This window comes from Pseudophryne corroboree, chromosome 3 (genome assembly GCF_028390025.1).
Source record: "Pseudophryne corroboree isolate aPseCor3 chromosome 3, aPseCor3.hap2, whole genome shotgun sequence".
Taxonomy (NCBI): Eukaryota; Metazoa; Chordata; class Amphibia; order Anura; family Myobatrachidae; genus Pseudophryne; species Pseudophryne corroboree.
The window spans coordinates 385,704,506-385,724,275 of NC_086446.1; the positions used below are offsets into that span (position 1 = coordinate 385,704,506).

General features: G+C 44.5%; 1 protein-coding gene across 1 annotated transcript in view; it reads right to left on the reverse strand.

Moving 5' to 3' along the window:
- The window catches only part of LOC135055676 (serine/threonine-protein kinase 17A-like), a 71,587-nt gene extending 53,371 nt beyond the window's left edge, over nucleotides 1-18,216 (reverse strand). The window contains exon 1 of the mRNA XM_063960020.1: nucleotides 17,575-18,216. Coding sequence (XP_063816090.1) covers nucleotides 17,575-17,672 — 98 coding nt within the window. The 5' untranslated portion in view covers nucleotides 17,673-18,216. The remainder of the gene's footprint in view (nucleotides 1-17,574) is intronic.
- Nucleotides 18,217-19,770: the final 1,554 nt, after the last annotated feature.

The following is a 19,770-nucleotide window of genomic DNA, read 5'->3' on the forward strand; positions in this document are numbered from 1 at the left end:
GTCCTTTGCAAGGAAGATTAAATATCACAGAAGTCATCCTGCTGCAAAGCGGATAACTCAGGCCTTGGCAGCCTGGGCGGTGTTAAACGTGTTTCCGGTATCCACCGTTAATTCACAGGAAACTAGAGATTTGCTTGAGGTACTGTGTCCCCGGTACCAAATACCATCTAGGTTCCATTTCTCTAGGCAGGCGATACCGAGAATGTACACAGACCTCAGAAAAAGAGTCACCAGTGTCCTAAAAAATGCAGTTGTACCCAATGTCCAATTAACCACGGACATGTGGACAAGTGGAGCAGGGCAGACTAAGGACTATATGACTGTGACAGCCCACTGGGTAGATGTATTGCCTCCCGCAGCAAGAACAGCAGCGGCGGCACCAGTAGCAGCATCTCGCAAACGCCAACTCATTCCTAGGCAGGCTACGCTTTGTATCACCGCTTTTCAGAAGAGGCACACAGCTGACAACCTCTTACGGAAACTGAGGAACATCATCGCAGAATGGCTTACCCCAATTGGACTCTCCTGGGATTTGTGACATCGGACAACGCCACCAATATTGTGCGTGCATTACATGTGGGCAAATTCCAGCACGTCCCATGTTTTGCACATACATTGAATTTGGTGGTGCAGAATTATTTAAAAAACGACAGGGGCGTGCAAGAGATGCTGTCGGTGGCCCGAAGAATTGCGGGCCACTTTCGGCATTCAGCCACCGCGTGCCGAAGACTGGAGCACCAGCAAACACTCCTGAACCTGCCCCGCCATCATCTGAAGCAAGAGGTGGTAATGAGGTGGAATTCAACCCTCTATATGCTTCAGAGGATGGAGGAGCAGCAAAAGGCCATTCAAGCCTATACAGCTACCTACGATATAGGCAAAGGAGGGGGAATGCACCTGACTCAAGCGCAGTGGAGAATGATTTCAACGTTGTGCAAGGTTCTGCAACCCTTTGAACTTGCCACACGTGAAGTCAGTTCAGACACTGCCAGCCTGAGTCAGGTCATTCCCCTCATCAGGCTTTTGCAGAAGAAGCTGGAGAGATTGAAGGAGGAGCTAAAACAGAGCGATTCCGCTAGGCATGTGGGACTTGTGGATGGAGCCCTTAATTTGCTTAACCAGGATTCACGGGTGGTCAATCTGTTGAAATCAGAGCACTACATTTTGGCCACCGTGCTCGATCCTAGATTTAAAACCTACGTTGGATCTCTTTCCGGCAGACACAAGTCTGCAGAGGTTCAAAGACCTGCTGGTGAGAAAATTGTCAAGTCAAGCGGAACGTGACCCGTCAACAGCTCCTCCTTCACATTCTCCCGCAACTGGGGCTGCGAGGAAAAGGCTAAGAATTCCGAGCCCACCCGCTGGCGGTGATGCAGGGCAGTCTGGAGCGAGTGCTGACATCTGGTCCGGACTGAAGGACCTGCCAACGATTACTGACATGTCGTCTACTGTCACTGCATATGATTCTGTCACCATTGAAAGAATGGTGGAGGATTATATGAGTGACCGCATCCAAGTAGGCACGTCAGACAGTCCGTACATATACTGGCAGGAAAAAGAGGCAATTTGGAGGCCCTTGCACAAACTGGCTTTATTTTAACTAAGTTGCCCCCCCTCAAGTGTGTACTCCGAAAGAGTGTTTAGTGCAGCCGCTCACCTTGTCAGCAATCGGCGTACGAGGTTACTTCCAGAAAATGTGGAGAAGATGATGTTCATCAAAATGAATTAAAATCAATTCCTCCATGGAGACATTCACCAGCAATTGCCTCCAGAAAGTACACAGGGACCTGAGATGGTGGATTCCAGTGGGGACGAATTAATAATCTGTGAGGAGGGGGATGTACACAGTGAAAGGGGTGAGGAATCGGACGATGAGGAGGAAGTAGACATCTTGCCTCTGTAGAGCCAGTTTGTGCAAGGAGAGATTGATTGCTTCTTTTTTGGTGGGGGCCCAAACCAACCAGTCATTTCAGTCACAGTTGTGTGGCAGACCCTGTCGCTGAAATGATGGGTTTGTTAAAGTGTGCATGTCCTGTTTATACAACATGGGTGGGTGGGAGGGCCCAAGGACAATTCCATCTTGCACCTCTTTTTTTCTTTAATTTATCTTTGCATCGTGTGCTGTTTGGGGACTATTTTTTAAATCTGCCATCCTGTCTGACACTGCAGTGCCACTCCTAGATGGGCCAGTTGTTTGTGTCGGCCACTTGGGTCGCTTAGCTTAACCATCCAGCGACCTTGGTGCACCTCTTTTTTCCTTTGATCATGTGCTGTTTGGGGACTATTTTTTAAATCTGCCATCCTGTCTGACACTGCAGTGCCACTCCTAGATGGGCCAGTTGTTTGTGTCGGCCACTTGGGTCGCTTAGCTTAACCATCCAGCGACCTTGGTGCACCTCTTTTTTTCTTTGCATCATGTGCTGTTTGGGGACTATTTTTTAAATCTGCCATCCTGTCTGACACTGCAGTGCCACTCCTAGATGGGCCAGGTGTTTGTGTCAGCCACTTGGGTCGCTTAGCTTAGTCACACAGCGACCTTGGTGCACCTCTTTTTTTCTTTGCATCATGTGCTGTTTGGGGACTATTTTTTGAAGTGCCATCCTGTCTGACACTGCAGTGCCACTCCTAGATGGGCCAGGTGCACCCTGTGCAAAAAACATTTGCACAGGGTGCCTTCAAAACAGATTTTCTCTAACGGCTTGTGAATAATCATGGTGTGCACTCTGTGATGATAGTCACCATGCCTGTTTTTCAGTCTTTGATGCAGGGCTACGAGACAGGTTGTGTATACAGATGTTCCAATTTCTTGATAAGGTGGATACTTTTCTAGGTCATGAAAGGTTTAACCTGCATATATCTGACCCCCACCATCCTCCTGTTCTGATAATGACAGACACAGGAGGACCCCAGCCTCTTTTATCTATCTGTTTCCCACTCTCGCAGATTTTTAAAGTGCTTGAAAACAATCATCAGTGAATTCTGAATGTGTGTTATTAGCAAAATGACCTTTGACACCCAGGAACCAACACAAGTAAAGCCTTATGCTTGTTAACTATAGACATTAGCATACTGTTATCCTGCTTAATGATATAAAGTCAAAGTCAAGCTTAATAAAATCAAGCAAATACAACACGGTTAAATGACCCAGAATCCTCTTGCATAGGGTGATCATTAGTGGGATACTGATGAAACTAATAATGCAATACAGGTTGAGTCTCCCTTATCCAAAATGCTTGGGACCAGAAGTATTTTGGATATCGGATTTTTCCGTATTTTGGAATAATTACATACCATAATGAGATATCATGGCAATGGGACCTAAGTCTAAGCACATAATGCATTTATGTTTCATATTCACCTTATACATACAGCCTGTAGGTAATTTTACCCAATATTTTCAATAACTTTGTGTATTAAACAAAGTGTGTGTACATTCACACAATTCATTTATGTTTCATATACACCTTATACACACAGCCTGAAGGTCATTTAATACAATATTTTTAATAACTTTGTGTATTAAACAAAGTTTGTGTACATTGAGCCATGAGAAAACAAAGTTTTCATTATCTCAGTCTCACAAAAAAAATTCCGTATTTCGGAATATTCCATATTTCGGAATATTTGGAAATGGGATACTCAACCTGTAAATACATTTAATTCACTAGTAGAAAGTAACATTGCTACAGTTGCACTATTATCACTTATTCCCAGTGAATTGTTATAAAATTAATATTGGTTTAATCCACCAAAATGTTACCCCCATTGAGTGGAAACGATGGGTTCAAATTAAGACAAATGTAATAGATTATTAAGATAAACTTGTGCTAACAAATGTGCCCACTACCCCTGACCTAAGACCCTGCCATTTATACATTGTTTACCATCAGCCAAAATGAATCAGTTTTGTTTCTGGAATTTCCTTTTGGCGCAAAATTAGCAAAGTTTTTAAATAGATTTTGCCTCAAAAGGAAATACGTGTTGGTGGAAAACATGGTCAGAGTTTCACATGCTGTTCACGATCGCATGAGACAAATCCTACGAGTGTAAAGGGTACAATTCATCTCAGAGGGGGCAGGCAATTTGTGGGCTGCACCAATAGCCAATATATTCACCAAGAACGATAACAAACACTGATTTTTAACAATACAGGCAAGATCAGGGGTTCTTAGCTGGGGGTACCCGTACCACTTGGGGGTATGGGAACCAAATAACGGGCATGTGGAACTCGATCACTAAAAATTATTTTTTTTAAAGTCTGCAACTCCTTGCTTTTCCCCGCATGGAATTTTTCTGGTAGTATTTTTCTGGTAGTAATAGCGTCTCTACGCATTCCAATTATTAACACGGGCCTTTCATTCACATGGCCTGCTGTTCAGTTACCTTCAGCATTAGACAAGACATGGGTGTGTTATGCTCCTTGGAAAAGTAAGTTGATGTGCGTGTTTGAACCTGAAATTGAAGTGGAGATATTATGGGCAATTCAATTAGCTGCAGTAATTTACGATGCATGGATTGGTAGTTGTATGATCCTCTGTTATGTGGGTGGGGGACGCGTGTGAAATAACTATGCTATGCACCCCTGTCATTATCAGCCCTCCTATCTTTAAGATAGCGCGCCAATGTGCAGGGCAGTGTATGAACCGTTCCGACAACTGCAGCTATCAACTTCGACAGCTGCAACTGTTGTTGCCCAGCACACAGCACTGTCCCTGCTGCTGGGGGATTTGACCGGCACATGCGCAGTAAGCATGCAAGCACCCATCAGTAGGGTAGAAGACTCGTTATGGGGAGAAATGGTATCAGCGCAAGTTATTCAAATTTTAGAACCCAGTGCTGGGATGGAGCCTAAAAGAAGCCATTTATCCTATACTTTTATGCATTATCAGTCATTAACTGTAGATAAGCACATTAATATGAAATAGGCGTTAACAAAACTCTTCATATTTTCATCAGAGGCTGCCTGTAACACAGTGGTCAGGAAACAGGGATAAATTACCACAAATGGGGTAAAAATGAAATTCCTGGGGGTAATGGATGGTCGCGCTGCTGAGACACAGCCCCGTCCAGCACCGGCCGGCTTGCGATGTGACGTGCTGACGTCACACCGCGCTCCCTCCTGACCGCCCTGCGCTCCTGGCCACCCTGTACTCTGTTCCTTGCCGCGGTGTGACTTGCTGACATCACACCGCGCTCCCACACGCCCGCCTGTCCTGCGCTGTCCTGTCCTCTCGCCCACAGCCCGCCAACCCACACACAGAACTTGAAGTGTTCTGTGGCTGACCACTGACGGAGTTCCGCAGGATCAGACAGTGGCCCACATAACAGTGGGAAATTCCCACAGACATTACTGAGGTGAGGATGTGACCGGTAGCGGATCTTGCCACGGGCAAGCAGGACTTTTTCCCGGGGCGCTGCCTTCCGGAGGGAGCCGGCGCCATCCGGAGGGCGCCGCACCATGGCAAGATCCGCTGCTGCTGTGGTGCCCCCCGCTGCCGCTGCCCGCTGTCCTGTGAAGGGAAACTAGACGCTACGCGTCTAGTTTCCCTTCGTGGGCTGCCCGCTGTGAAGGGAAACTAGACGCTACGCGTCTAGTTTCCCTTCCTGGAGAGGACCTTAACTGTAATGATGTGCGGTGCGCGTTGACGTCATCGCGCACCGCACAGCAAAGGTCCTCTCCACGAAGGGAACTAGACGCTTAGCGTCTAGTTTTCCTTCGTGGAGAGGCCCTTTGCTGTGCGCGATGACGTCATCGCGCACCGCAAATCCCAGTACAGGGGGCGTAACTGACCACGCCACCTGTATGAAGCCACGCCCCCTAATGCCGCCCGGGGCGCAAGAAGCCCCGGAACCGGCCCTGGATGTGACCATCTGTATCATAAAAGTCGTGTGCCCCTCCCCCTTCCCCTCTCATCCATCTTTCTTACATTCATTCTGGTGTTTTAGGGAGAAAGTGTTAACTAACCCATTCAATGCCAAAATATAATAGGCGAAAATAATAAAAAAACTGTAAAAAGAAATATATACATATATATATATATATATATATATATATAGAATTGAAGACCTCGGCGCTCGGGTGCAATTTATGTGGTAATAGTGCACAGTAAAAAAGTATTATATATTAAAACGTAGTAAATATAATAAAAATTTTTTTAAAAAAAAAGGATACGTGAGGTAAAAAATCCCTATTTCATATAAAAGCACTTCTCATTAGATTATTAGAGCGGCAGCTTGTAATACATATAAATATGCTTGGCATGCATATAGAATTTGTTACAGGAATTGGAAGAACAAGCGCCCAAGAGTGAAATTATTAGGGTTAGGGAAAATGAAGGTATAACAAAATATATGATAAGAATCGATTAAAAAACTTATCTGGCAGGTAGAGACTTGACTCAAGTAGTGGTCTTTTTGAGGATTAAGAACATGCGGATAAAACAGAAAAAACTAACATAGTGTGTACCGTTTATGTTGCATATTATGTTACTGTTTAGTTTCACAGGCCTTATTAGGGAACTTAGCTTATTCCCACAAAGCAACAATTTGTAGCCTGAGTAGTATACGGTTTAAAAATACAAACAGGTTTTTAATAACATAATCACATAAAAACACACATGAAAATAGCTGTATAACATGCGTACAGGATAAAAATTAAATCAGGCTTATCTGTCCATGAAATGATTAAAATGCATGCGTACAGGATTTAAAATAGTTTTAGGCTTATCTGTCCATCAAGAGGGGGTGTCTGCAGGTACTCCCAACAGTCCTGTTGCTGACGGACGAAACGCGTTGGGAGTACCTGCAGACACCCCCTCTTGATGGACAGATAAGCCTAAAACTATTTTAAATCCTGTACGCATGCATTTTAATCATTTCATGGACAGATAAGCCTGATTTAATTTTTATCCTGTACGCATGTTATACAGCTATTTTCATGTGTGTTTTTATGTGATTATGTTATTAAAAACCTGTTTGTATTTTTAAACCGTATACTACTCAGGCTACAAATTGTTGCTTTGTGGGAATAAGCTAAGTTCCCTAATAAGGCCTGTGAAACTAAACAGTAACATAATATGCAACATAAACGGTACACACTATGTTAGTTTTTTCTGTTTTATCCGCATGTTCTTAATCCTCAAAAAGACCACTACTTGAGTCAAGTCTCTACCTGCCAGATAAGTTTTTTAATCGATTCTTATCATATATTTTGTTATACCTTCATTTTCCCTAACCCTAATAATTTCACTCTTGGGCGCTTGTTCTTCCAATTCCTGTAATATATATATATATATATATATATACAGGTTGAGTATCCCTTTCCGTATTTTGGAATAATTGCATACCATAATGAGATATCATGGTGATGGGAGCCAAGTCTAAGCACAGAATGCATTTATGTTACATAAACACCTTATACACACAGCCTGAAGGTCATTTTAGCCAATATTTTCTATAACTTTATACATTAAACAAAGTGTGTCTACATTCACACAATTCATTTATGTTTCATGTATACCTTATACACACAGCCTGAAGGTCAATTAATACAATATTTTAATAACTTTGTGTAATAAACAAAGTTTGTGTACATTGAGGGGTACATTTACTAAGCAGTGATAAGAGTGGAGAAGTGAGCCAGTGGAGATATTTCCCCATCAACCAATCAGCAGCTCTGTATCATTTTATAGTATGCAAATTATAGATGTTACTTCAGTGCTGATTGGTTGCCATGGGCAATTTCTCCACTGGCTCACTTCTCCGCTCTTATCACTGCTTAGTAAATGTACCCCTGAGTCATCAGAAAACAAAGGTTTCACTATCTCACTCTCACTCAAAAAAGTCCGTATTTCGGAATATTTGGATATGGGATACTCAACCTGTACTGTGTATATATATATATATATATATATACATATATACACACACACACACACACACACACACACACACACACACACACACACACACACACACACAGTATCTCGGAAATGCCATATAAACAGTGATAGCTAGTATATATATGCACAATAATATATGATTTCCTTCCTTTCAAATCAAGGGGGTAACGTCAGCGTATCTAAATATATTTTGTGGTCAAAGGTAAAAAAGATCCCTGACCCCTGCTGTAACACTTCGCATGTGTAATGTAAGCTCTTCAGGCCACAGACAGATTAATGCTGTGTTTAAAATGTTGGAATGTGGCACAGCCTATAACTCATCTGTAAATGCCCACTGGATTGTATTGGTAAAAGTGCAATGCATCAAAAGTGCATGAAAAACACAATAAAAACAAACAAACAAATAACTTAGACATATCTAAAGCGCATTTTAGTTTACACAACCATTTTTTCCAAAGCATGTGTGAACAATCCCTAAAAATCCCTGAGTAGGTTGGCAGAAATAGTTATTTCTCTTTAAAGAAGACCTAGAGACCCCCTTCCCCCATAAAAAAACAAGTTAAACAAGGAAAAAAGGGCCCCAGGCAAAGTACTGTAGGCCTGTCATAGTACTTCTGTCAGTATAGGATTCTACATCTCCATAGGGAGAATAAGAGCAGACACATTACAGTGCGACTGACGGACAGAAATGTACTGTGCACACAGCTAAATGAGTGTTTACCAGCTCAAATTAGCTTTATGCTTTAGTATCATACATTTAAAAAGTTCACTACTGTAAGGTACACCCATCGCAGTACAGTCCTGCGGAGTTCCAAGCCACTTTGGGGCAAATGGCATTCAGAAGTAGCAGCTGTATGCAACATTCTACAAACATACGATAAGACTGTAAATTGACAAAAAGTAAGAATAAAGAGGCAACATTCTGTCCTAGCAGTACACTTCATAAATGCTGGATCATGTATACAAAAGGGAGAAATCCAATTGCGGATGGGACACTTATACCGCTTTCACATCGCAATGCCGGGTCCCACTCGGGAATTGGAAACTGGTCCTTCTCGGGTGGGTCCCGGCATTGGACGCTGCAACCGCCATCCCAACCTGGCAATATGCGGGTTGCCATCCGGGGGCGGGGACGGAGTCCAAAATTCGGCGCAAGGTAAGCAAGGTTTTTTACCTCACTAAACTTCACTCCCAATTGAATTCCACCCATAGTATTAAGTTCTGGAAGTTGCATATTACCGAACTACAGTTTACAGCATATATAATAAACATTGATTTTTAACAATACATGCAAGATCGGGGGTTCTTATCTGGGGGAATCCATACCATAGGACTTTCATTCATGTGGCTTGCTGTTTAGTTGCCTTGGGCATTAGTATGTTATGCTAATACTCCTTGCAAAGGTAAGTTGGTGTGCATGCTTGAACCTGAAGTGAAGATATTTTTTTTTTGGGGGGGGGGGGGGGGGGCAATTCAATTAGCCGAGGTAATTTACCATGGGGTAACTGGCCCCCTGGGGCCATCCAACTAGCCCTAAAGTGTTGCCACCAATTCAATTGATTATCACGCCCGATCTACTTCCTAAAGTGACGAGAGATCACAAAGACGATATTCAATCAATCGCGAAAAGTGATGTTTGGGCCCCCCAAACAGGTCAATTTTCATGCATTTCAGCTCGCCACCCTCAGGGGGTACGAGCTGAAATGCAGACGCCAGCAGCCATTGCGTCCAAACGGAGCTACAATTGAATAGCTCAGTTTGGCTGCCATCTAGTGGCTACCAGCGGATAAGATTTGAATTCCACCCTATGAGTTTTCGCCCGAAAACAGATCATTTTTTTCAGGGGCAAAAACTGAATTGCCAGGGAAGAAAAATGTGAAAAGGTCCAAGTCCAAGCTATTGAAGTCATACTGGTACCTAACAGGACTAGTGATAGCAATGAGGATTTTGATAGTGTGGTGAAAGGGGGTATGGAGACATATTGAGCACTCCACTGGGGATCTGTAAGCGTAAGAAGGTTAAATACCCCTGTGCTAGATGTTCTCATAAAAGTTACAGGTCATAGTAAAGAATAGGAAGATGGGAAACTTTAGTTTACAGCCCAGCAAGGTCCTTGTATTGCCTCAGTAGAGTTTGTTTCTCAGTAATATCACAAGTTATAGTAAATTCATAGGCTTCATTCTTATGAGTCTTATTTAGTTAACTCCACAAAGAGAATACCCACCATGTGAAGGACTGCTTGGGATACTGATATAGGACCAGGATTGACATCTAAGGGACAAGTTACACTGTATTAAATTTAAATCCAGGTTTTCTTGTCAATCAGTACGACTATAAGGGGCCGATTCAATTGTTTTCACCCAGGGGGTGAGAAACTGAGAAATTCAATTGTTGCTCCATTTAGACACCCAGTCGCTCCTGGGGTGACATTTCTCTCACAGCCTCCTGAGGTGCGAGAAGAAATGTGCGCTGTCGCCACTTGGGCGTCCAAATTTTACCCATTTTACATGGCTAAATCATGTCTGTTTGGGTGCGACATGGGTGATACGCATGGGCACCCAAATACAATTGAATCCTGACAATTGTTTGGCAGTCTAAACAGTCCCATTTACACTTGAAAAATAGACATCCAAAACAATTCTAACGCCCCCCTAAATATCTACAGTGCTACTTACACATGTACCAAAGCCTTAGAGGAAGAAGAGGGATAATTTTATAATAGTAAACAAGAAGACTGGCCACATAATCATCGTTTGACCTGGACAAGCTGCTTGGAATTCCAATCCATCCACTCACAGGTCTGATATAAACAGATCAGGTTAAGTTACTCCTGTAAATGTATAGCTAAAACTCTAAAGAACACTATCAGAGCACCTGACCACGCTCAGATCCCGTGCTAGCATTCCCAGACGGCCTGTCACATTCTTTCATTGTGTGGCATACTAATAAATTCAGTGTGGCTCCAGCAAAACCGCAGGGACCTCGAAAGAGGAAGTCCACTTCTGATTTTCTGAGTAAGGTTGCAACTACGAAACAACTAATACACTGAACATACTATAACCACGGGTGTGGTTCATCAAATCGACAGTATCTAGGTCGACAATGTTTAGGTCGACCACTATAGGTCGACAGTCACTAGGTCGACATGGATGGAAGGTCGACAGGGTTTCTAGGTCGACATGTGCTAGGTCGACAGGTCTAAAGGTCGACATGAGGATTTATTTATTTTTGGTGTCGTTTTCTTCGTAGAGTGACCGGGATCCCAAATTAGTGCACAGTGTCCCCTCGCATGGCTCGCTTCGCTCGCCATGCTTTGGGCATGGTGCCTTCGCACCGCTACCGCTTCGCTCGGCACAGATTACCGTTCCAATCGTAGTCCACGTGGATCGTTAAGTATGAAAAAATAAAAAAAAATGTGAAAAACTCATGTCGACCTTTAGACCTGTCGACCTAGCACCTGTCGACCTAGAAACCCTGTCGACCTTCCATCCATGTCGACCTAGTGACTGTCGACCTATAATGGTCGACCTAAACATTGTCGACCTAGATACTGTTGATCTTCAGACTGGATCCCATAACCACTATGAGCATTTTTAGAGTAAAGGATCTGTTGTATCTCCTTTTCTGCTAAGGACAAATAGAACCTAACACATAACCTGCAGCAGATTGTCAGAACTACACAGGTTACTTATGCTGCATTCAGACTGCAAATGCCGGATCCTACCCGGTAAGACAAACGTGTACTTACCGGGTGGGATCCGGCATTTGCACTCCGCTGCTGGCTTTCCGACCCGGCAATATACCGGGTCGGTTGCCATAACAACGGAGCGCGCAGCAGCAGCAGGGGCGGGGGTGGAGGCGGCGTCGGGAGATGAGCTCATCTCCAGCGCCGCCTCTCCCTATCTTGTGAATGGGAACCGTGTCGCATCGACACGGCTCCCATTCACACCGCACCTGACCCGGTAATCAAACCGGGTAAAACCCTTCTTTTTTACCAGGTTGATTTACCGGGTCAGGCGACCCGCTAAATCGGCCAGTGTGCTTTCACATCGCACACTGACCCGGTTCGACACGGCAATATGCCGTGTCGGTACCGGGTTATTTGTGCGATGTGAAAGGGGTATAAGACATTAGACTCCTTACCTAACTAGAATACTCAGGAACAAACAGCCACAAAATTGCTGCTATGCTTTTATTGACATTAGTAAGTCCCACAATGTTTTGAATCTGCTGCTAAAGGGTCATTATGTTGGGAGGCTGCACAATGCTTGTAAATCAGTCTTTTCAAATACAAAGTAATTACTTACTGATGTGCTCTTGTTACAGAACAAATTAAAGGTTTTCTCCCATTCAAACAGATGGAAGTCCTATAAGTGTGGCTAAAAGGTTTTAAATGTTACTTCAAGTGGCTATTCCATTATCTCCCCACCATATCTACAGGATTTATGTACTGAGTGTCACCAACACTCCACCTGCTGGTCGCTGCTCATTTATACGTTACAGAACACAAGGGGCCGGATTAAAATGTGATCTCCCACTCCCGGTCGCGATAGCGCCCGCCAGCGGTATTCTAATGTTACTGCCGACGGGTGCGACAAGATAATTTCAGCTTGCTACCCCCGGAGGCAGAAAGCTGAAATGTGTGTAAAGAGACCCGTTTGGGCCTTTTCACGATCGTGCCCATTAGTTTAGTCGGGTTTAGGTGCTTTGCGTGCCTAAACCTGACTGTCATGGGCGATATAGGGGCGATAACGTGGGACATTTGAATATCGCCCCTCTATCTCCCGTCACTGTAGACGGGAGATAGGGGGCGCGTTAAGATTTGAATCCCCCCCCCCCCCCCCCCCCCCCGGGTGTCTAATACCCCTTTCACACATGCAACTGTGTCCCGGGTTTTAGCACGTGAACAAGCATCAACACTGAATTTCTGCATGTGTGCAAGGAAACAACCCGGGACTAAGTACTGGGTCCACAACTCTGCTCCCGACCCGGGTCACGTAGCTGAGAACTGGCAATTTGCAGGCTGCTAGACCCAGCAAATTCTCGGGTCACATGTCTGAAAGTGGCAAAAAAATGTATCTTATGCCGCTTTCAGATACGTGACCAGGGAATTTTGTCTACCAAGCTGGCAAATTCCCAGGTCTCAGATCCATGACCATGGTTGGGAGCAGGGATTGTTTCCTTTCACACATGCAGAAATCCCGGCTCATTTACATACATAAACCCGGGATATAGCTGCATGTGTGAAAGGAGTATTAAGGGCCCTACACACTGGTTGATACCAGTGAAAGATATGAGCAGCCCCGCGCTCGTTCATCGCTGGTGCCGGCTTGTTTAAACATGCAGGCCAATATAGACAATCTAGTCCATATTAGCATGCATTGCTATGGAGCCAGGTGACTTCTTCACTCCCACCGTCACCGGGTTGCCCGTCTGCCGTATCGGCCGTCGGGCAGCTCCGCAGCGGGTCGCTAGGTGTGTAGGGCCCTTAACACAACATGTGCTACAAAATATTTAAGGTATTGAACTCAAATCGCTACTCTGATATGACAGGATGGGGACAAGCTGAAATTATCTTGCTATTGAAAAAAAAAAAAAAAGTCTTTAGAATCCTCAAATAATGACAGCAAATACTGATTTCAGATATGGATTATTAGTCAGAGTACGTAATAAACAGTGCTACATACATAAAGAATAACAAGAAGGCAATGCAATTTATTATGTAATGATAAAGATAGGCTAGGCTATAACCTTCCTTGACACAGCTCATTTGAAGTTTTCAGTAAACCAGAAAAACTGCTCTGTAGTCACCACACAGTTAAGTAGTCTCATAAATATCAGCATGTTATTTAAGACAGAAGCAAATACCAGCAAGAGAAAGTTTCTATTTTTTACGTCAATTTTATTTTATGAGCTTAGTTCTCTTGAAACTTGGTCATGTAAAACATATTGGCCCCAGTTCCGTAAATAAAAGCTTGGATTTGAATAAAGTTACTGTCTACATGAGTACTAGCATAGTGGTGTGAAGCACACCTGATCTCAGTAATTAACCCATGCTGCTTATTGTTTCCGCACAAAGTACTTCAAACAAGCTGGTTATGCACTACTGGTCACAGCACAAATGTTCTCCCAGCAGAGCAATCCAAATTAGAGGATTAGTAGGAATGGCACTTGTAGTGCAAGAGCGCAGGCTGCAACATATGTCTCTTGTGATGAAATAATGTTCAATCACTATTTTTATTAGTCAAATCTACTGACTAAGTGAGGTAATGATAGCTTTAATGGTTTGCTTTGCTTACATCACAGCTGCCATCTGGTACAGGATGTGGCCCGCAAAGGTTCTTCTGGGCATAGTGGGGCTGCTGGAGTGAGTGCTGGACATCTACTTTGAGGGCCTAAAGCTAGCCATACATCAGGGCAATGGCCCTCATTCCGAGTTGATCGCTCTCTAGCTGCTTTTAGCAGCAGTGCAAACGCTAAGCCGCCGCCCTCTGGGAGTGTATCTTAGCTTAGCAGAAGTGCGACCGAAAGGTTAGCAGAATAGTGTTGAATTTTTTTCAAGCAGTTTAAGAGTAGCTGCAAACCTACTCCTTCCTTGCGATCACTTCAGACTGTTTGATTCCTAGTTTGACGTCACAAACACGTCCTGCGTTTGGCCAGCCACTCCCCCGTTTCCCCAGGCACGCCTGTGTTTTTACTTGACACGCCTGCGTTTTTTAGCACACTCCCGGAAAACGGCCAGTTACCACCCAGAAACACCCACTTCCAGTCAATCACTCACCGAACAACAGTGCGACTGAAAAGCGTCACTAGACCTTGTGTGAAAGTACGTCGCGCGTGCGCACTGCGCACCATACGCATGCGCAGAAGTGCCGATTTTTAGCCTGATCGCTGCGCTGCGAACAACGGCAGCTAGCGATCAACTCGGAATGACCCCCATATCGTTCCAACCAGCCAACTAGTTGGCTGGTTGGAACGATAATCTGGCAGTGTGTGGGAGCAAACGATGATCAGCCGTTTGCTCCCACACGCTAAAAAACGGCCAGAAACGGTTGGTCCAACTAGTTGGGAAAATCAAACCTGTTATATTAAGCATCTTCACCAATACAGCAGAACTGTCTGAAAAATTTTACAATTATAACCTTCTAATAATAAATTATAGTGCAAGCTTTCCTACAAAGCAGAATAACATTCTAATGTGTTTTGGTTTGTACGTTAGAAGTATAATTTAGCTATACCCCTTTCACACCTAAATCTCAGACCTCAGTTTTAAGCCGTGTTGATACACGTTTAGACCCTTTCACACCGACACAAGGACTTGGGACTTAGGTCTGATATTGCCAGTGTTGGCGTGAATAGGATCGACCTGGGCTTAAGTTACACTGGCATTAGACGAGACCCAGATAGAGTACCTGGGTCTGTCTGGGGTAGGTGGTATTCATGTGACCGCCGGTCAGCTGACCGACAGTCACATGACCTCCTCCACCAGCCCGACGGCTCACTATCCCGATGGTCGGCATGCCGACCAACAGGGACTATTTCCACTTGTGGGTGTCCACGACACCCATAGAGTGGGAATAGAACCCGTGGCAACCGCAGGTCGCCACCGAGCCCGCAAGGGGCTTGCTGCACTCGCCCCTCTTTGCCGGGATCCCGGCGTCGGTATGCTGCCGGGATCCCGGCGTCGGTAAGCTGTCCGTCAGCAGTACTACACCCGTCTGGGGTTGACCCCTTCACACCAACACAATAAGGACGATTACAGCTATTGGGGGCTATCCAATTAGCCGCTGTAAATAACTGTCACTAATGGATCCCCTGGGGCACTTATCGGGGATTAGAAACAGCCCTTAGGACACCCGCTTTTTGTCGATAACACATTGGCCTGGGAACTTATCCCGGATCCCACGCGTTATTGCTCGAAAACGGGTCCTTTTTCAGCCGGAAAATACCAGCTATAAGTGTATAGCCCGATAATGACCATTGGAAGGGCCGGCTCTATCATTAGGCAGCTGCCTAGGGCACTAGGATTTGGGGAGGGAGCCACTGAGTCTGCCTATCACAAAATGAAGGATGTTTCTTAAAGAAACATCTTGTACTTAATGCAAGTGGTGGCTGTGGAACTTATGAGGAATAATTTCATCTGAAGGGCTGGTAAGTTTGTATTAGTGGGGATTGGGGGCAGTAGGCTGAAGTTGCGCCTAGGGTACCGAGAAGCCTTGCACCGGCCCTGACCATCATGATTTCGATACTAGCCCGTTCAGTAGCTGATAATTGGATACTCCCCTATGTTTGATAATATCTGTTTGGCTCTGATACACACTATAAATAAACACTATAAACTCTGCACTGCAGAGAAAGAAGGTGGTACTGTTTTCTACATTGTTTGAAATGATGAAATATCACATAAGTGAGAATGTTTTACATAATGACAGGGTTTAGCTACACAAGTCTCAATCATGGACATTCTAGGTTACAATAGTATTATTACAAGAATCTGCACAGAGGGATACCAGAATATACATCTATTTTGACTGCAATTCCAAAAGAATGCATGGGAAGAAAGCATCACTATTATCTTAACCCATATGAACAAAGGGTATAATTGGGCAGAGTACTTAAGTAAACAGGTTACAATGATTGTTAATGATCTGTTGGGAAACACACAGTGGGTATTGGATACCTTTCAAACAGGTCTATAGAACCACAGTATGTGGCAGAGTATGCTGCTCGTTATTGCTCTACTAGCTGAAATGCTGGCACCAGCAGCCATAACGCCCAAACGGAGCAACAATTGAATAGCTCCGTTGGGTGGCATCTGCTGGCTGCCGGCGAAAAAAACATTTGAATTCCCCCCATAGAGTTTGACAACAGATAATAACCTATTGGATCATCTAGTCTGCCCTTTAAATGAAAGGACTACTGTAATAGCCAGATATACGTACAGAACGGCATATTGTGCCGAATATAGTTACCCCCATTGGTCATGATAGAAACTTTCAAATATACCAAGGGTTTTAACAAAGTACAGGAGGGAAACATTCTTCAAAAAAAAGTATTAGAGCTTGAGAGGACATGCACTGAAACTGGAGGAAGGCAGGTCCAGGAGAAATTTACGAAAACAAAATACTTCACAGAAAGGGTAGTGGATAAGTGGAATAGCCTCCCATCAGAAGTGGTAGAAGCTAAGACAGTACAGCAGTGCAAACATGCTTGGGCTATGCATATGAATATCTGTACAAAGAACTAAAGATCTTGTAAAGCGCAACGGAATTTGCTGCGCTATATAAGAAACTGTTAATAAATAAAATAGGGTTGAGATTACCTAAAAGTTAAAAAAGGGGCAGACTAGCTGGGCCAAGTGGTTTTTATCTGCCGTAAAATGTTCTGTTTCTATGGGTGCTTAGAATGTCACTGCATGAAATAACGTCTGTGGCTGCAGGTCATGCTGGTACTTGTAGTTTCACAGCTGGTGGAAAATCACTTGTCATTCCCATGATACTTTATATAATAATAATAATAATAATAATAATAATAATAATAACACTAAAATAATCATAAATGAAACCAAACTTGCATTCTAGACAAGTACATTCTTATCACGTATATTGAACAGTTATGTCACATTATGTGTAAAATTCCTTTAAAGCCCAAATGTAGCTGTCTCCTCTCTTACCTGCCCAGTTCCTTTCCCACTATGCTGTAGTTGTCGTTGAATGGGTTTGTCCTGAGCAGAGTCTGCGTGTGGGTGACCAGGATACCTTTATCCATCATTCCAACAGCAGAGTTCCAAAATGCTCTCTTTTAATGCAGAATTACAGAAGTTTTGTAATAAAAGTGAAGTATCTGGAATTCTGCAGACAAATGCTAAAAAAAAAAAAAAAAAACACCAGAAAAATAAAAGTTTTAACGACGTCCTTTACAAAAATAAAACAAAGGCTCTATGCAAAAAGTTGCCACTGATAAATATAATGTCCGAAAAGCAGCATATTATCTATAGAAAGGAGTCCTTAGATAGTCCTTGTGGCAGTGTGCCCTTAGTAGTCCTTGTAGCAGTGTGCTCTTACTTCTTGTGGCAGTGTGCTCACAGCCTGCTCCTACGAGTAAGTAGCACAGATAGTGTCAGAGCCAGAAGCATTATGAAGATCTCAGCACGTAGTGTTGTATGATTTCCTGTGCTGGTTGTGGCTTGCTAAATCTGAATAGCGTTTCCTTTCCCACAGCTGCTGGTTCTGCATAGAGCGTCTCAGGCTGCAAAGACTTGTGTTTTGTGTGTATGAGTGTAGAGCAGACAGAGATCACATCTGTCTGCAGTGTCTGGGCTGAGCTAGGGCACAGGCCGTGCGGCAGCCAATCACACAGCAGAGTACAGCGCTCCTAGTGGCGAGTTTGATTATTTCAGCCACTTGTTTGGAATGCACACACGCGTGTAAACCAGACATTTCCGTATTATCAGCTGAAGTACAAGCTATATGGTACTGCAGTTCCACAAGCTGCCTATTTGTAGATTAGACTCATAAAATGCAATTATTTACTATGAGAATTAGCGGAACCAGTGCCAGAATGTAATTAAAAGGAAATATAGGGATGTCTGAGTGGAGGTTTTCCATTAGGGCCGGAGCGTATTAAGAGAGTAGCGGGCCTGTGTGCAGTCTTTGTCTGGGCACCCTTCTCCTCTTGCCATCACTAGTAGTAGACTGTGCCAGAGTCTACTGCGCACATCTCTGGGAGAATGGCGCGGCGACAATTTTCCCATTATGCATATGCAAAACGGTGCTGCACTATTTTTACAGTGATTTGTGCAGCACTGTTGCTTCCGACATAGGACTCTGAAAACGCAAGTGTTGAAGAAATGGGTACAGGGTGTGGTGCGAGCCCCGCTGGACCCAGGGGCCCGTGTCTTAGGGGTACATTTACTAAAGGTCGATTTTCATCAATTTGGAATCAATGAAAATCAACCATTAGTAAATGTACCCCTTAGGGGTATATTCAATAACTGTCGGAAGCTGCCTTCTTGTCGGAAAGACGACAGCTTCCGACAGTTTTAGGTCGGAAGGAGTTCCGGCCTATTCATTACGGCCCTATTTTTTCCGACAAGTTGGGAAACCTGACTTGTCGGAATGCACGCTGATTTGCGGCTTCAGCCGCCGATCAGCGTGCACTTTCTGAAGCAGGGCCAAACCCAACAGGTTTTAGACCTGTTTCCGACAATCTCAATCCGACTTTAAAAAAAGTCGGATTGAGATAAGGGAGCTGAGAGCAGGAGAGGGGGGAAGCAGCGGGGAGAGCAGGAACCCAGCGGCAGCGTCCACCTGGCTCCATCAAGCGAGGTCCCGCTTGCTGGAGCCGGGTGGACGCTGCCATGAGCCTCCAGTTATGATGCTGCAGCCGCTGCTCCCCCCGTCTCCTCCTCTCCTCCCCCTGTCCGCTCCGTCTCCTCCGCTGCCCTCCCCTCTGCTCCCCCCACACCGCCGCAGACATCTCCCCCCCCCCCACGGCGCCGCAGACATCTCACCCCCCCCTGGCGCAGCTAACAGCTCCCCCGATGCCGTTGTCAGCGCAGCCTCTGACAGCAGCAGCAGGTCAAGAAACCGGGAACGGTCTAATCCGACAGTCGGATTTGGCTGCTCTTTGAATAGGGGTTGTCGGGTCCATTCCGACAACTGCATGTCGGAATGGTCCCGACTCTTATTGAATATACCCCTTAGTCTAGTAAAGATAATAATAGGATTGTTTAGGCAATAGTCCAGATCCCAAGTCTTTGTTCAATCCCAGTGGTGAAATAGGTGTTTTTTTGTTTTTTTATTTCTTTACAATTATTTACTCTCCCAGACTCTCTAGAGTGTCTGGGAGGCGCATGATTCTCTGATGG